The following is an 18,121-nucleotide window of genomic DNA, read 5'->3' as shown; positions in this document are numbered from 1 at the left end:
TGTGAGAGATCTATCCAGGTATCCAAGATCTTATAAAAGAAAGCTCTTTTGCCTTGGGATTCAAGGAGTCTGTAAGTGATCTTCTAAAAAGGGTATCTGAAACCTCCACTAACCCTTTCTCCTATTACTCAATTTCTCATTAAAGCATTGAAAAATACTTAAAGTGACTTGCCTCTAAATTCTGTTCTAACTTCCCATTATAGCCAAGGACTCAGCCCTGGGGTGAATGTAAGCTTGTTCCCTGTATCTGGAGGTACATCCCTGCTCCCAGTAAACCCAGGGGGGTTCTACAATTACAATGGAAATGAATTCTTCCAGACTTTGCTCCATTCTCCCCCTGCCCCCGTGTTGGCAAGAGCAGATTGCAGTATTTTCTCCAACCTGCACTGTCTCTTCAGATTGGGAAGAGTTCAATTAGGAGGAAACATCTCCTATCTTTAGCTCTGGGCGTGCATCTTGGGGAGGATAGTGATACTGTTGGATGCCGAAGTCCCATGAGATTTGGACAGCCATCTCTATTTGGGACTCTATAAATATGGGGGGTTTACTTGCTGTGAGGCAATAGGTAGGGAAAGAGCACCGCTGGGTAGGAAAAGCACAGGTGGTAAGCAGAGGTTCAGGACAAGTAGGAATGCATAGCTTTTCTTTTTAGGGTGTCCACTCTGTACCAGTCCCACACAGATTGTCTCTGGCCTTCATATACCTCAGTGGCCTGGTGGAATCCATCATCTTATAACTCTACCACCGCCCCCTTCAATGGACCACTCCTTTGACACAGCTTTTGTGGTGCCAAGTTTATAGTTGACCGTGGTGCCTTGTCGGATGATGTTTGAATTTTGTTTATCAAAAAAAACAGGGTTACACCACTCATGTTTCTTCCATATGTTTGGTACACTGCTTAGGTCTGGCTTACACCTGCAGTCTTGGGACATCATTCTGCCACCAAAGGAGGCTTCAGGGCAACCTAAGAAAGTTTTTTCATAAAAGGCATATATTGAGCTTTGACAGAGTTTTATCCTAAATTCTTAGATGTTCTTAGATGTTAACTTAATATCACTGTTTTTATTTATAGTTACCCCAGCAACCGGCAACCATAATTCAGCAGCTACCTCCACAGCAGCCACTTATCACTCAGATTCCTCCTCCACAGGCCTATCAGCAACCACGCTCAGGCAGCATTAAAGAAGGTCAGTTATTGACAATCTGTACACAAACTCTTTTAAAATGCTATTACAGTACGACAGCCAAAGAACCCTCTATTGAAAAATATATAAATCTTTATATTACGATGCAAAAGTTATAATTAGCACAACATTAAGATCCTAACAAAATATATATATGTTTTTGATGTATGCCCTTAACATTTATCTTAGGAGATTGTGACTGGCTCTCTATGGAGTCGGTTCACACATCTCCGGAGCAAATTGCACAGGAGTCCTGTGGGTCTTCTGGTCCTTTTCAGGTCTGAAATCAGCCAAAATTTTTTACCGAAATCAGAGCTAATATGGTGAACTGAGATGCACTGGCCCCCTGCTGTGAGCCTCTTCGTGCAGCAGTGTGAACTCAGCCTTATGGTACAACAGTACAGGCATACCCCACTTTTAAGTACACAATGGGGTTTATTTACTAAAGCTGGAAAGTGCAAAATCAGGCTCACTTCTGCATAGAAACCAATGAGCTTCCAGGTTTTATTAGCAAAGCTTAATTGAACAAGCTGGGGTTAGAGGCTCATTGGTTTCTATGCAGAAGGGAGCCTGATTTTGCACTTTTCAGCTTTAGTAAATAAACACCATTGCGTACTTAAAAGTGGGATATGCCCGTAGTGCAATTTTCGGTTTGGTAATAGTTATTCCTTTTGGGGTAAAAGCCAGATTTCTTATAAATAACCGGTGCTTTCTAACAGTATTTTAAGATTCAACTACTTATGGATATGGTCATTGTATTTATGCTTTTAAAGAAATTAATAACATTTGGTATATTCTATAAATATTTGATCAGTTTTTCATGCAGACCCATAATCTTGTTAAATCTTTATCAAACCTTATTGATTTTAAATGCCTTTTTTTCCTTCCTACTAAAATACTATTCACATTAATACTAGCCTTTTGCTTTAGTTAGGTAATTACTGAAATGTAATTGTGAAATTATTATATGAAGACTTGATTACATAAACTCTTCATTAGGGAAGAGAAATTGGGAAAAGGGATTTTAATGGTGCAAAATAATAATTCCAAAGTAAATATATAGAAAGTTTTTTATACAATTTTATTACAATCAAGATTAAAATCGTTGTACAAGAAAGGGAGAACAAAAAACTCAACAATGGTTTACATAGACGGTCTTTTCGGATCAAGGGTGAATGAAAAGGAATATCTATTGCACACTAGGGCTAGTATGCAATAGATATTCCTTTTCATTCACCCTTGATCCGAAAAGAACGTGTATTAGTATATTAGTTTATTACAATCCTGATTGTAATGAAATTGTATAAAAAATGTTCTATATAATTGCTTTGGAATTATTATTTTGCAAAATCCCTTTTCCCAAAACTTTCTTCTACTTTATTTTTCAATTTGGGATGTGGTGCCAACTTTAATGGGTGTTTTTCAGGTAACGGAACCAATTTGAATCTTCATTAGTGACATTACCTCAGTACTGGTTATCTATGTAGCATCTCCCCTAACACATAATATGCTTGAATGATGTTTAATGCCACGTACACGCGGTCAGATTTTCCGACGGGAAATGTTGGATGTGAGCTTGTTGTCGGAAAGTCCGACCGTGTGTATGCTACATCGAACATTTGCTGTCGGACTTTCCGACCAACAATTGTTTGCTAGAAGGTTCTCAAATTTTCCGCCAACAAAACTTTGTTGTTGGAAAGTCCGATTGTGTGTACACAAGTCCGTCGCACAAAAGTTCACGCATGCTCGGAATCAAGCAGAAGGAGCCGCACTGGCTATTGAACTTCCTTTTTCTGGACTTGCCGTACATCTTGTACGTCACCGTGTTCCAACTTTCGGAATTGTTGCCCAACATTTGTGTGACCGTATGTATGCAAGACAAGTTTGAGCCAACAACCTTCGAACAAAAGTCCACGGTTTTGTTGGCGGAAAGTCCGATCGGGTGTATAGGGCATTAGAGTACGAAATACGTGGAAGGCAGATACTTTCAGAGAGCATCTGTGCTGCAAGCCATTCAAAATATTGTACAGAAAATGCAGTGTGTCTGGAGAATTTATGTTTTCTGTCCTCTTGCTTTTGAAGACATGGTGGAGATGATGCTTATGCAGAACGCCCAGATGCATCAGATCATCATGCAGAACATGATGCTGAAAGCACTGCCTCCTATGGCACTGTCCCAACCTGCCGGAAATGTACCGCCTGCCCCATCTCAGATCCACCAGGTAATGTTTTCACCTAATTTATCATTCAGTCGTTTTTACATAATGCCTGCTTACATTACACTGATACCTTAAATAAAAATCTACCCAAAATGTATTACTCCATTGAAAATGTTATCCCTATCTAGCATATTATTTATGCATTTATTGTTTTACATTTTGGATAGAGTGGACCAGGGATTAGAAACCATTTTGCCTGACATTCTTTGAACCATTAATATTCAGTCTAAGTGTGTTCGTCCCAGCACTAATAAACTGCCCAACAAGAATTCTCTTTCCTTTGTGGCTGTGTGCGGTGAAGAGATGAGCTTGGGCATGTTATTTGGATATATATATCTTTTGTGGCCCCTAACGAATCCCCTGAGTGCCGGTCAGGACTAAGGATGAGCTTGGGCGTGTTATTTGGCTATACCGTATTTAGCAGCGTATAACACGCACCTTCACTTTAAGAGGGAAGTAAAAAACTTAAATTTTAAATAAAGAACTGTGAAGCAAAATAAGGGTCAGTACCCATCTGCAGCCTCACCATTGCCATGAATGCAGTCTCACCATTGCCATGAATGCAGCCTTACCATTGCCAATTAATGCAGTCTTACCATTGCCATGAATGCAGCCTTACTATTGCCATGAATGCAGTTTCACCATTGCCATGAATGCAGCCTCACAAGTGCCATGAATGCAGCCTCACAAGTGCCATGAATGCAGCCTCACAAGTGCCATGAATGCAGCCTCACAAGTGCCATGAATGCAGTCTCACCATTGCCATGAATGCAGTCTCACCATTGCCATGAATGCAGTCTCACCATTGCCATGAATGCAGTCTCACCATTGCCATGAATGCAGTCTCACCATTGCCATGAATGCAGCCTCACCATTGCCATGAATGCAGCCTCACCATTGCCATGAATGCAGCCTCACCATTGCCATGAATGCAGCCTCACCATTGCCATGAATGCAGCCTCACCATTGCCATGAATGCAGCCTCACCATTGCCATGAATGCAGCCTTACCATTGCATTCAGTGCAGCCTGATCCATGCCCATCTGCAGCCTCGGAGGGGACAGGGAGGGGGGCGGGACGAGCGCCGACAGATTACATACATGAGAATTTCCTGTTTACTCAGTAGCCTCTTTAATACAAAGTCCCGCCTCCTATGATAGACAGAACAGTCATCTAATGCCAGCCTAAGAGACGGGACTTCCTATTATAGACGCCGCCAAGTATACAGGAGATTCTCCTGTAAGTAATCTGATGCCCTGTCCCCTCCGAGGCAGCACAGATAAATAAGATATATATCCAAATTACCAGGGGGGCTATATTAAACCGGAATGCTGGCCACACTTGGCCCACGGGCCAGACATACCTGCAGTATATGAATAAAGGAGAATATAGAGGCTGAAATATGTAATTTTCCTGAACAAAATGCTGCACCTGGTTTTCTCAAGTGATCCTCGCATAACCAACAAGCCTAGTCTTTTGTTTACGTGATCTTTTCAAAACGGAAAGATCAGCTGAAATAATATTTCCTCCAGAAAAGGTAAATCAGCCCTTCTAATTTTATTCAATCCTTCTGACAACACTATAAACACAGCTTTCGGGTAGCTTTTTGAGTTTAGATCCACAGTGTCCTCAAAGAAGCAATGTTCAATCAAGCTAAACATTTCTAATGCCTCTTTGCGCCTTACATTCTATCTGGAGAAGAAAGTCGTTTCATCTTCTCAGCTGTGAAACATTTCACTAAACATAGTTAATGCATATTTAATTCAATATTATTTTATTGAAAGAAACAGAGAGGGAAATGCATTCCACATAGACAACAGTGTGTCAATAACAAAGTAAAAACATTATTTAGAACAACATGCTGAGACATAACATGGATAACTAAAGGGCCCTCTCACTGTAAGGGAGGGGATTATGTGTACACTTCATGTATTACTAAAATCCAACTTATTCTAGAAACCTGTTATGCTGTAGAGGGTTTGCGTGTGAAGGTCGTATTTTGCATCTGGATTCTGAGAATCCTGAGGAGTACAATTATACAAAGAGAAGGGGTTGAGGAAAAGTAGGGAAAGCAGAAAGATTAGGAACAGGAGTCGCTCCAACATGGTCATGAGGTGGTGCTGCCTAGGTTGCCCTTTGCCCAGGAAATTAAGTCTGATGAGTAGCGGAACATGGACCATGAAGTCCATGTAAGCCCTTGTACACACGGTCGGAGATTCCGACGGAATGTGTCCGATCGGACCGTTTTGTCGGATATTCCGACTGTGTGTGGTCTCCATCGGACTGTTTCCATTGGAGTATCCGACGGACCACGTTTTCCAACTTGTTGGTAAAATTTGCCGACAAAATGCTCTGATCGGACATACTCTGATCATCTGTAGAGAATTCCGATCGGAAGTGCCACGCATGCTCAGATCAAATTCCTACATCAAAGCTATTGGCTACTAGCCTGAACGTAGTCCAGTCGTAACGAAATAACGTCATCATGTTCTGAACGATCGGATTTTCCGACAACTTTGTCCAACCGTTTGTATGCAACAGTTTCTGAAAAAATCCGACGGATTTGGTTGTCTGAATGTCTGACCGTGTGTACAAGAGCTAAGAGAGAACTGTTCGTTTATTAGATTCCTCAGCCAAAAGACGTTCAAGGTCTCTAATGCGGTCCACTTCAATAGCCCACTCCCCCAGGGAAGGTACAGTCAGTTTGCAGTATAGTAGGAAGATCTGTTGCCAGAATTTCTGTATGGGGGGGCATTCCCACCAAACGTGGAGCATGTTACCCCTGGTGCTTAAACATCGCCAACAGGTATCCTCCGTTGTCGAGTTGAAGTGATGTATAGTCGAAGGGCATCTATACCACTTTGTCACCAGTTTGAACCCCTTTTCTTGGGTTTTAGTGGCTAGAGAGAGTTTGTGCGTTAGAATAAAGCATTTTTGCCAGTCAATGGGGAAGACGGTGTGTTGTAAATCTTTTTCCCAAGCCTTCATATAGGGTGGGAGATCAGGGTTAGAAGCATTCAGCAAAAGGGAGATAAAGCTAAAGCTGCAATACCACGTGCGTTGGAGGAGCATATCCTTGAATCCTTTCGCTTCAGCTAGAATATCTGATATGGATGGGAAGGTTCGGATATAGGAAGTCAGTTGTTGTTTCTGGAGCCACCGCATAGGGTATTGAGAAAGCGATCTGAGAGGGGTATCTGGCTTTAGAGTGGTGTCTGCTCAGAGAACCTGGGAAAGCCTCCTATGGTCTTCTTTTTGCAAAGGTCCAAAGCTTCTCACGTGCATAGCCGGTGGGAAGACTGGAGTCCCAAATAGGGGGGTCATAGGCCCCAAGGGATTTGATATGTTCCCGCTAGAGATCCCAAATTTGGATTGTTTGACGAGTGAGGTCACAGAGGGGGTGTGAACCCCTATGATTTGCGGGTGTGGTCCATGGGAGAGCTGAGAGATCAATGGAATTCATATGGCTTTCCAAGTGAACCCAGAGCTTGGTCGTATGATTATGGAACCAGTCCAGTATGCGAGTAAGTATTGCTGCCTTATGGTACAATGAAGTGTCTGGGGCTTCAGTTCCCCCTCTCGCTTTCGGAAGAGATAACGTTTTGTATCGAATTCTAGGACTGGCTGAATTCAAAATAAATTTAAAGAACAGCTGGCGAAATTTTTGAAAATAGGAGTTAGGTATGTATATAGGGATTATCTGAAATAGGTACAAAAACCGGGGAAGGACATCCATTTTCAAGGTGTTCACCCTAGCAAGCCAGGAGAGCCATTTGAACGTGTAGGCAGGGCTGGACTGGGACAAAAATTTGGCCCTGGACTTCATCCAGACCGGCCCACTCCAATTTTGCAAACACGCACAAAAACAGTATAATGCGCACTTGCACGAGAGTGACGTCATCACGGCCCGGCTAGACACATAGCAGGAGTATGCAAACTCAGAAGCCGACAGCACACTGCTGGTGATCTTTTATTTTCCAGCCCCCCCACCCCCTGGTGTCCCCCTGTCACCTGCCCGAAGTCTGGCTCTGCATTATATATTTTAAAATAAACAACTAATGCGCACACCTATTTTTGATCAACCGCAGTAATGAGAAGCTGCCAACATCAAACAGGTTTAAGCCCCTTTCACACGGGACGGATCAGTAATGATCCGCCCCGTGATGATCCGCTCGCTCAGTGGGGATCGCTCCGTTGTCCCCGCTGAGCTGGCTGCGGACAGGGCGGTCTCCGCACACTGTGCAGGGAACGCCCTGTCAGATCTCTGCTCTCCTCTATGGGGATCGGATGCGCACGGACCGTCTGTCCATGTTCATCCGATCCGCTGTGCAGACTGTTGCGGAGGCGGATGAAATCTGGTGTCTGCGGATGTTCATCCGCAGACACCCGCTATCCCATAGGGATGAATGTATGCCCGTATTTCATCTGCAAACGGATGGATGAAATACGGACATATCATCCGCATGTGTGAAAGGGGCCTTACACAAAGCCACAGATAAATTGAATATATAGCAAAGGATGTGATGCTAACCAAAATAACATAAAAAAAATCCATTTGGTGCAAATAATGATTCAAATAATACAAAAAATCCAACATAGCTAAAAGTACATCAAACGTGTCAATTAATATTGAAATGTGCATAAAAATTTCAGCAAAAAATTCGTATATAAACGATGCTTATAATTAAAACCATTTTATCCAAACTATGTCCTTGGTATTAAAGTGCAAAAAGAGTGCAAAAAAAGGGGGGTTTTTAATTATAAGCATTTTTATATATGATTTTTTTGCTGAAAATATTTTTATGCACATTTTAATATTAATTGACAGTTTTGGTGAACTTTTAGCTATGTTGGATTTTGCATATTATTTTAACCATTATTTTCACCAAATGAATTTTTTATGTTATTTTATTTAGCACCACATCCTTTGCTATGTATATGTATATGTATATGTATATATATATATACACATACACACAGCCATATTCTGTATACAGCTATATATATATATATATATATATATATATATATATAGCCATGTGCTATATACAGTATTCAATGGGCCGGCCGGTTACCTGGATGGGTTCCTGCAGCACCGCCATCCTCCAGGCTCCCTCGTCTGCTCCAGGGACTTCTCTGCCTGTCGGCTGCTCTCATGGCGGCCCCCAGCTCATTTAAACTCACAGCGTCCGTTACCGCGGGGGCCGCCGGAGATAGCCGAGTTTTGTTCGCTGTCGGAGAGGAGCAGGGCGGGGGAAGCCGAGCGGTGGCGGAAAAGGACGACTGTGGGCCGGAGGTGGCCGAAGATGTGTTATGAGAGCGCCGAGTGGGGGCGGAAAGAGCCGAAGTGCGCCGCGCTGTTCTCGGAAGTACAGCGGTGCTCAAATGAATGGCTGTGCGAGTAGCGCAGCCATTCATTTGGCTAGGCTGTCACTGAAACCGGCCCACTGAGCCATCGGCCCACCGGGAATCTCCCGGTAGTCCCGATGGCCAGTACATGCCTGCGTGTAGGTAGACAGATCGGCTTGAGTTCTAAGAAGTAATAGGGTAAAATTCTTGGAGAAAAGTTGGGATGCATCCTCCAGTATTTGAATACCAAGGTATCGGATGGAGGTGGATCCTGTTTTAAAGGAGAAGGCAGTCGAGAGTCTGTGTAGGTCTGACTTTGGCAAAGAAATATTGAGAATTTCCGATTTACTGTAGTTTACTTTGAAGTTACTGACTTCCCCGAATCTCTGAAACTCCTGCAACACTGAGGGCAGGGACGAGTGTGGATGTGTCACAAATAGGAGTAGGTCATCTCTCTGAATAGAGTAAGTTTAGTTTGAGTGGGCCCAACCGTTATTCCGTGCACAGAGGGAGTGTTTCGCAGGGCAATAGCTAAATGTTCGATGGTGAGAAAATATAGAAGGGGAGACAGAGGGCACCCTTAGAGATTCCCATTCCCATTAGAGATAGAGAATGCCAGCGACAGAGAGCCATTCAGTCTTATCCTAGCAGATGGAGAGGAGTAGAGGGACATTATCCTTGAGATCATGTGGGCTCCCAGTCCTATTTGTTGTAAAGACAGCCGAAGAATTTGCCAAACCACTCGGTCAAATACCTTCTCTGCATCGACTCTTAAGAGACATAAAGGAATATTGTGGGTTCGGGCATAGTCGGATAAAAGAAGGATTTTATCCCTTGCTTCTCAGCCACTCACAAATCCCACTTGGTCTAAGTGGATCAATCTGGGCAACAATGGTTGTATTCTGTTGGCCACCACTTTAGTGAAGATCTTCAAATCCACCCCAATCAAGGATATTGGCCTATAATTTTCACATATAGTTGGGTCCTTCTCTGGTTTTGGGATAAGGGATATATGAGCCTCAAGCGTTTGTGGGGGGAACACTGAGCCCTCTGACACAGAGTTGAATACTTTAGTGAGGAAAGGAGTAAGAAGGGGAGAAAATAGTTTATAAAACTTCGGGGTAAAGCCGTCTGGCCCTGGGCTCTTGCCAGTTGGTATACTCGCAATGGCTTTCGCCACTTCATCTGCTGTAATAGGTGTTTCAATTTCGGTAACGCTTTCCTCATCCAAAGTGGGGAGGGCAGTTTCCATGATATAAGAGGACTTGTTCTCCTCTGTAGCAGAAGGGGAACCTGATGATTGGGGCCCTGGTATTTTGTACAAGAATTGGTAAAAATCCCTGAACGTCTGCGCAATCTTAGAAGGTGAGGAGATTGATTCAACATGCGGTCCTTGGATATTGGAGATAAAAGTAGAGGATACTTTTGGGTGCAGGAAGAGTTAATGCATATTTGAACACAAAAAGAAAATAACAAATTGCAGCTTACCAGTCCTTACATATGGTGGTTGCATTTGTTTTCTTTTTTTTTTAACCCTTATTTGCACCTGGTAAATCTGCCAGTAAAACGCACCTTTTCCTAGGGTTACAAGACTCCCTAACTTTACTATTTCAGGGCAACAAAAACAGGATAGGACTATAGAAACGTTCCTCTCTCATTTTCTCCATATAAAGAGCAGCAGGGTTTGTAGTCCTCATAGATAAATTAAACAATGTACTGTAAATGAGAAGAATGCAACACAGCTACAGTAGAGAGCAGAGGAATTTATCGACTGACAAGATTTCTGGAAAGATCAACAGGTACTGTTTTGCACATATCAAACAGAAGCAAAACATTTCATGGTGTATTTAACAGACCAGAAGAGACCAAATAAACCCCCAGTTCGGTTTGCAACAGAACTTTCGAACATCGCTAAAGTTCGGAACCGAATAACGAACCCCATTTGAAGTCTATGGAACGCAAATGTGAAAAATCAAAAGTGCCCATTTTGAAGCCTTAAATGCAAGTAATTGGGTTATGGTCTGGGTATTGCTCTGGAATTTTTTTTTTTTTTTTTAAATGAATACATTTTTTAAAAAATAAAATAAAAATTCGATCACTTTTATTGCTGTCACAAGGAATGTAAACATCCCTTGTGACAGTAATAGGTGGTGACAGGTACTCTTTATGGAGGGATCGGGGGTCTAAAAGACCCCCCATCCCTCCTTTACACTTCAATGTGTTCAGATCGCCGAAAACGGCGATTCTAAATACTGTATATTTTTTTTAAACTGGCACCTTTGGCAGCCGAGTAAACGGGAAGTCGCTTCCGTGTTTACTATTAGGATACTGGAATGAAGCCGATTACGGCTTCATTCCAGTTCCTCCCCAGCAGCCAGAGGCATCGGCGCTTGAATCGGTGCTCCCGATTGAGCGGGAGCACTGGTAACAGCGGCGGGAGGGGGACGTCCCCTCCCGCTCCTCCAGCATAACAGCCAAGCGGCTTTTAGCCGCTTCGGTTGTTATGGCTGGATAGCCCCCGGAAGCCGAGTACACAGATCTGCGTACGCTCGGCGGGAAGGGGTTAAACACAAAATCATAAATTATAATAAATAGATATAAATAATAATATAATAATAATTCAATTCATTTCCCCACGATTCACTATTGCTTAATTCTGCAAGTGTTCTAATTTACTATAGCTGTTTTTTAGCTGGTCTAAAACCACTTTTGACGTAAAGGGACACTTTTTGGTTGCTAAGGAAAATCTCCAGTTTCCATGCAGAAACAACCATATATATCATATAAAACTGCATGCAGGGCATTGGACAAAGCTGGAGACAAAAGGAATGTGAAATAATTTCATACAGTAATGGTACTGAAATTTAACCCCCGAGCCACACTCGGGAAAACCGCTAGAGAGGTTAAACAGCACGTAATGCACTGAGATATATGGCGTTAAACTTGCAGTAACACACTGAAATTTACTGCGTTAAGCGTGCAGTAATGCACAGAAATGTACTGCATTAAACAGCACCTAACACACTGAAATTTTCAGCGTTAAACTTGCAGTAACGCAATGAAATATACTGTGTTAAATGGTCACTACACTCACACTGACTGAACTAGCCCTACATTCACACTAATGTAAAGATAAATGGTGGTCGCACTACACTCAAACTGACTGAACTATCCCCACAGTGATGGCTGGATGCAAACAAACTAAAAAAAATACTGTGCCCATCAAATGCAGCCTTTTTGCCCATCAAATGACGCACTGTGCCCATCATACAGTATGCAGCTACTTGTGCTCCATCATATGCAGCCATATGTGCCCATCATATGCAGCCTCTTGTGCCCCATCATATGCAGCCACTTGTGCCAATCTATGCAGCCATTTGTGTCTGTCAAATGCAGCCACTTGTGCCCATCATATGCAGCCACTTGTGCCCACCCCGCCATAGGAATCCATTTGTCCGGTGTCCTGGAAGGGGCCGGGCGCATGTATAGGGAGGCGGCGACAGGGAAAAGGGGACGGCACCCATGCACCCTCAATGCACGGGCCGCCACTGCTACATTCACACTACTGTAAAGATGAATGGTCGCACTACACTCACACTGAACTATCCCTAGATTCACACTAAACTGATATTCTACACTGACAATAGAATCATAATAGCACACTATAGCACACTGTCTAATAGCACTGAACAGAACCTTGTTCTATCTCTTTCCATGCTGATATAAAGCTGAAAATTGCCGCTTTTGAAAGAATACCTTTATAGTGTGGGATGGGACTAACAGCAATGAGCCATGTTTGGATAGAATCATCATGACAGCGTCCAATTATGGCCCTGACAGTGCTCTGTGCCCTAATTGGGCAAAGCTTTCGTTGCTTCAGCGGCAGCGCAGTGCATTGTGGTCGTTTTGCGGGCCAAACAAACTGATAATTCGGTTGTTCAGCGAACAGCCAATGTTTGGCCCGAGGTCATGCTCAGGCCAAATCGTTCGCCCATCCCTACCTTTCACACTGGTGCACTTAAAAATGCGGTATGCAATTTAAACACGTTTTTTAATTTGTTTTTTGATGTGTCTTTTGGTTTCCTGACTCCCAGCATGCACCTGTGAAACTTGGACATATGACTCAAAAAACTCACCAAAACTCACTGCTGGTGTGTTTTTGATGTGTTTTTGGTGCAATCCCATTGAATTATAATGAAATGTGTGTTTTTGGTGTGCTTTTGAAAAGCGCACCAAAGACGTTGCATACAGGACTTTTCAAAATGCAATGCTACAGATGTGAACAGTTACATAGGATTTAAAGGGTAATCATTTTCATTCACCAGTATACAAAGGCCCTTATAAAGTGCCTTCTTATATGCTTTATATGTTTTCTATTTAACTTTGATTCTAAAAGATCCATTCTGCGTTTCCTTTTTAGGATCCTAGCTATGCCAACCCTGTGGTGCTTAGAGCAGAGAAGGGGCGTCCCACCTCAGTACATCACCATCACCACTATACACCTCCTGGCCTTCCTGCAGCTCCACCAACACTACAGCCACCATTTGGCTATCCAATGTGGTCTCAGATGATGCCTTCAAACACCATGGGGAACATGGGTGGAATTCCTCATGCAGTGCATCATGTTACTGGCCCAACTACAACACTACCAGCAATGAATATGTAAGTTATCTACAGAAAAAAAAACATTCAGGTGTACCAGGGAGAAAGTTCAATAAAATGCATAAAATAGCTAGCATAGTTCCAGTCACCCATCTCATATTAGTTCTACCTAGTATATCGTTTCCTCATCTATCCTCTAACAACATTTCTTTTTTTCAAGTGTAGGAATGGATGGAATCACCCCCAGAGTGCCGAGCATACTATAAGGCCCTAAGGTGGATAAGGTGAGTGTTAGAAAGAAATGAATTATATGGACTGAGGTTTAATACATATACCTGAATTTCAGTATATGTTATGTTATTTTACATATTTTCAAATTGTATGTATTTTTAGATGGCGGCGTCACTTAGGTCGGTGTCACCTGGTGCAGAAAAAATTGGTGCCCCCCTTCACAAACTATAGTCCCCCTTCAGTACAGACCCCCCTCCCTGAGTACAGACCCTCCCACTAAGTACAGACCCCCTCACTTAGTACAGACACCGACTTTCCTCAGTATAAACCCACCCAATAAGTACAGACCCCCTTCCCGCAGTATTGACCGCTCTCTCTCAGTACAGACCCCCCCTCCATCAGTATAGACCTCCCCCTCAGTAAAGACCCCCCTCTTCCTCAATATAGACCCCCTCCCTTAGTATAGACCCCTCTCAGTGCAGACCCCCCTCCATCAGCATAGACCTCCCTCAGCAAAGACACCTCCCTCCATCAGCATAGACCCCCCTCAGTGCAGACCCCCCTTCTCCATCAGAATAGACCTGCCTCAGTGCAGACCCCCTCTATAAGTATAGACACACCCCTCCCCCAGTGCAGACTCTCCTCTCCACTTGAGCTAGTAGTCCCCCCCCCCCCCCCCCTCCACTCCCATAGCGCCCCAAGCACATGTCCATCTACAAATACCACACACTGTTCAGACCTCAATTGTGTATGTTTTCTTATGAGCCTGTGTATGGAGGCTGTCCCTTCCCTCCACTCAGCTCTCAGATTACATATTCTCAGAAATATTTTGCTATAATCTTTTTTGCATTCTTTATTTTATAGAAGAAAAAAGTTTTTACATATTTTCCAAAACATTCAACACAGGGTTATGACAGCAAGGGTAATACTATAGAAGCCACCCCAGATCGGGTGCAGTAGAAATACAAATAAACAATCATCTACAAAAAATGACCTGCTTAAAAAGTGTTAGCTGGAATTTGGCTTCAGTTTGTTAGTGTATTTAAATCTGCTAGTGCATCTATCACTCCCCTCCCACCAAGTCTGACAATGCTGCTGTCAGCGTTGCTCCCTAATACAGAGAGTATGTTACTGACCAGATCACCAGGTGAAAACAGAATGGGAAAAAAAAGCTTAAAAAGATAATGCACATAATGCAGCCACCACATCTAATGATTGGTAAGCTGCCATAGATTCAGTTTTCGGTATTAATATCGCTATAAAGTATAACTAAGGCAAAACTTTTTTTTTTTTTTTTGGATAGAGTGGAGAATGATTAAAACACTTGTCAGTTTTTATTGATGCCTGTGCCTCCGTTAAGGAGATTCACCCTCTCTATTTGTCCTATTTACCATGTATCATTGCAAGTGAAAGTAAAAGAAAACCCCACATTTTGGGGTTTCCCCAGAAAAGTAATAGAGGAGACATCTCACTAGTTCTGGTGACCTGGGGGTCACCAAGGAATTCCCTTAATTTGCAGGGATTTCTTTTCACTTCCTGTTTGGCTATGGGACAGGAAGTGAAGGTAAATCTCACCAATGGGACACAGATGGCAAAAAAATCTGACAGGGGTTATAACCCTCCCTTACTCTATCCAGAAATGGAAAAAAATGTTTTGCCTATAGTTAACCATGTGCACTAATCTGTGCTGGAATGAAAAAACTCTGTACATGTGTGTATGAGTTATGTAATCCTGAGCTGACCAATCAAGATGTCTAAAGACACTGAACCTGGGTGAAGACCAGGACAAGTTGTGGGTACCAGCGAGGGAGCTTGTAAAGGTCAAACAATACACTGGATCAAGTCTTTATTCTCTAGAGACAGGCCTGGTTTATGTGCAGGATATCTAATGCTGCTCATTGTACAGGAGGAAACCACTGGCCCTCAGGAGGCCATGCCGAGTAAAATTGTGCACTTTCTGTTCATCTGAGGTCAAAAAGGTGTCCACTTCTACAAACTTAGAAAAGCACATAACATGAGGGGTACTTGTATAAAAGTCAAACAACTGTCAGGGGTATCATTTATTTTTCCTTCATTGTTGAATTGTGTTGAACACAAAGACCTAGGGCTGTCACTTAGCTTTACTACTTAGTGCGTCACTAACCTGCAACAAGTGTGCCGTCAATAAATTGTTAGGATACCTAATATGCCCATGCTTGGTCCATCTCAGAAATGAGAATGAAATCCATGTAACCTTCACAATATAGTCGGCAATGGCAACTCCCATATTTTTATTCCAACAGATTCCAGTAGCAATATTTCGTATTAAAGGAGGTGCACTGACATAAGTCAGTCATTTCCAATACATCACTGACATCATGTCATTTATTTGTATTTAATATTCAATATTTTTATAGATGTCCACTTTTTAAATGAAAATGCATTCATTTTTTCTTTTTTATCTTTTTATTGAGTTTTATATGTATAACATACAACAGTGGATATGTCCACTAGGACAGTATCCATAACCAGGCCAAGTGGCCTACCTATCTAACAAAGACCTGCTATCTAAACAAACCCCCTCCCACCTACCAGTCACATCTCGATAATTATGGAGGATCAACCGTTTCCTGTTACTCATGTATGCGTGGTACTGCTATATACAGTCTACAGTACCTTTCTTAGCAGGAATTACCCCTTAGCGTAAAAATAAAATAAAAAATTAAGTATTAGATCACATAGAAGGAGAACTTAGCTGGCCCAATGCCCGTTATTCTCATGCCCCCACTTTTATCCTACAGTGGTGCTAGAGTTAAACCACGAGTGCCATATTTTGTCAAATTTTTTGATACTGAAAATGCATTAATTATTGTCAAACTATTATTATCGTTGCAGATATATCCCAGAAGTAGGAGGAAAAGATGACTATGCATATTGTACAAAATGAAAAACTGAAGATGAAGCTGGATAAGATACACTTATCCATACAAAATGACTGTAAGGCCTGCCCAAAGTGACAGGCTGAAATCCCAGCATTCTTGCCACCAAGCTTTATACTCAGGAGATCCTTCCAACTATGTACGGGTAGACTGTGGGCCTGATTTATCAATGAGCCAAGTGAGGTGAATTGCAATGAAAAGAAGTGAACATGTGAACATCCAATCATGTTCAGAGAAATTAAATAACATAATATCTTTTGCCTATGACTTAGAGCTGCACAATTGTGGATAAAATGAGAATCACAATTTATTTGCTTAGAATAAAGATCACGATTCTCGGCGTAACATCATATGATACAAAAAATATGCCTAACTTTACTGTTTATTTTTTTAATTCATTGAAGTGCCTGCGCAAATACAGTGTGCCATAAAATATTTCAACAACCACCATTTTATTCTCTGGGGTCTCTGATAAAAAAAAAAAAAAATATATATATATATATATATATATATATATATATATATATATATATATATATATATATATATATATATATAATTAGTATTTGTAGCTGCTGACTTTGAATTAAAAAAAAAAAAAAAGTTTTAAAGACTAAGCCTTTTTCTGACACTTGTTGCTTACAAGTTAAAAATCAGTATTTTTTTCTAGAAAATTACTTGGAAACCCCTAAACATTTTATATATATATATATATATATATATATATAATATATATATAAAATGTTTAGGGGTTTCCAAGTAATTTTCTAGCAAAAAATACTGATTTTAACTTGTAAGCAACAAGTGTCAGAAAAGGGCTTAGTCTTTAAAACTTTTTTTTTTTTTTTTATTCAAAGTCAGCAGCTACAAATACTGTAGCTGCTGACTTTTAATATTAGGAAACCTACCGGGCCGATTTTTGAGTCAGCTGTCAGGTGCTGCTGCCGCCATTCCTGATAAGGAAAACTTACAGTGAAGCCTTTCAGTCTCACAGCCAGTCCCCTACTCCGCATGCACGAAACATGCAGTGCTTTCTAATTGGCCTGACGGCGAAGGACGAGGGGGGTGAACTTCCGAGGGATGGTGCCATGGCGTCATCCGTGGAAGTGGGGAGGGAGACCTGTCAAAAACAAATACCCGTTCCCCCCCTCCCCCTGAAAGGTTCCAAATGCGGTACCGGAGGGAGGGAGGAGACAGAGGGAGGAGTTGAACTCCGCTTTAAGTGGTTAAACTGACCTAATTTACAGACTGAAGTACATCCCTTTGATCTCTAAAAGAACCAAATGATGCAATGGGGGGGATTTACTAACACTGGTGCACTCAGAATCTGGTGCAGCTGTGCATGGTGGCCAAACAGCTTCCAACTTCAACTTGTTCAATTAAGCTTTGACAATAAAACCTGGAAGTTGATTGGTTTCAATGCAGAGCACACCAGATTTTGCACCATGCAGTTTTAGTAAATAACCCCCCATGTTTCTTTTTATCTGTCAGAGCTGAGCAATCTTGTGATAAACTTTACCGGCTGCTTTTTTACTTATTTTTTATTTTTTTACAGCTGTGAGCAGGAACTCCTCTGCACTTGTTACATGAATTGTGGAAATGCGATTTTTTTAACAAT

General features: G+C 41.9%; 1 protein-coding gene across 2 annotated transcripts in view; it reads left to right on the top strand.

Annotated features, from left to right (window-relative positions):
- The window catches only part of CUNH21orf58 (chromosome unknown C21orf58 homolog), a 42,819-nt gene extending 25,971 nt beyond the window's left edge, over positions 1 to 16,848 (top strand). Inside the window, exons 6-10 of one of the 2 annotated variants that reach the window (XM_077448177.1) lie at positions 1,073 to 1,187; positions 3,267 to 3,406; positions 13,173 to 13,414; positions 13,575 to 13,638; positions 16,460 to 16,848. In XM_077448177.1, the coding sequence (XP_077304303.1) occupies positions 1,073 to 1,187; positions 3,267 to 3,406; positions 13,173 to 13,414; positions 13,575 to 13,620 (543 nt within the window). In that variant the 3' untranslated portion in view covers positions 13,621 to 13,638; positions 16,460 to 16,848. The remainder of the gene's footprint in view (positions 1 to 1,072; positions 1,188 to 3,266; positions 3,407 to 13,172; positions 13,415 to 13,574; positions 13,639 to 16,459) is intronic. The other variant, XM_077448176.1, reaches the window with a different exon arrangement.
- The last annotated feature ends 1,273 nt before the right edge of the window (positions 16,849 to 18,121 follow it).

This window comes from Lithobates pipiens, unplaced genomic scaffold (genome assembly GCF_037356315.1).
Source record: "Lithobates pipiens isolate NorthernLeopardFrog02 unplaced genomic scaffold, aLitPip1_a1.2 Scaffold_22, whole genome shotgun sequence".
NCBI classification, from domain to species: Eukaryota; Metazoa; Chordata; class Amphibia; order Anura; family Ranidae; genus Lithobates; species Lithobates pipiens.
The sequence above is the reverse complement of the archived record's forward strand: the minus strand, read 5'-3'. Positions and strand labels throughout refer to the sequence as shown.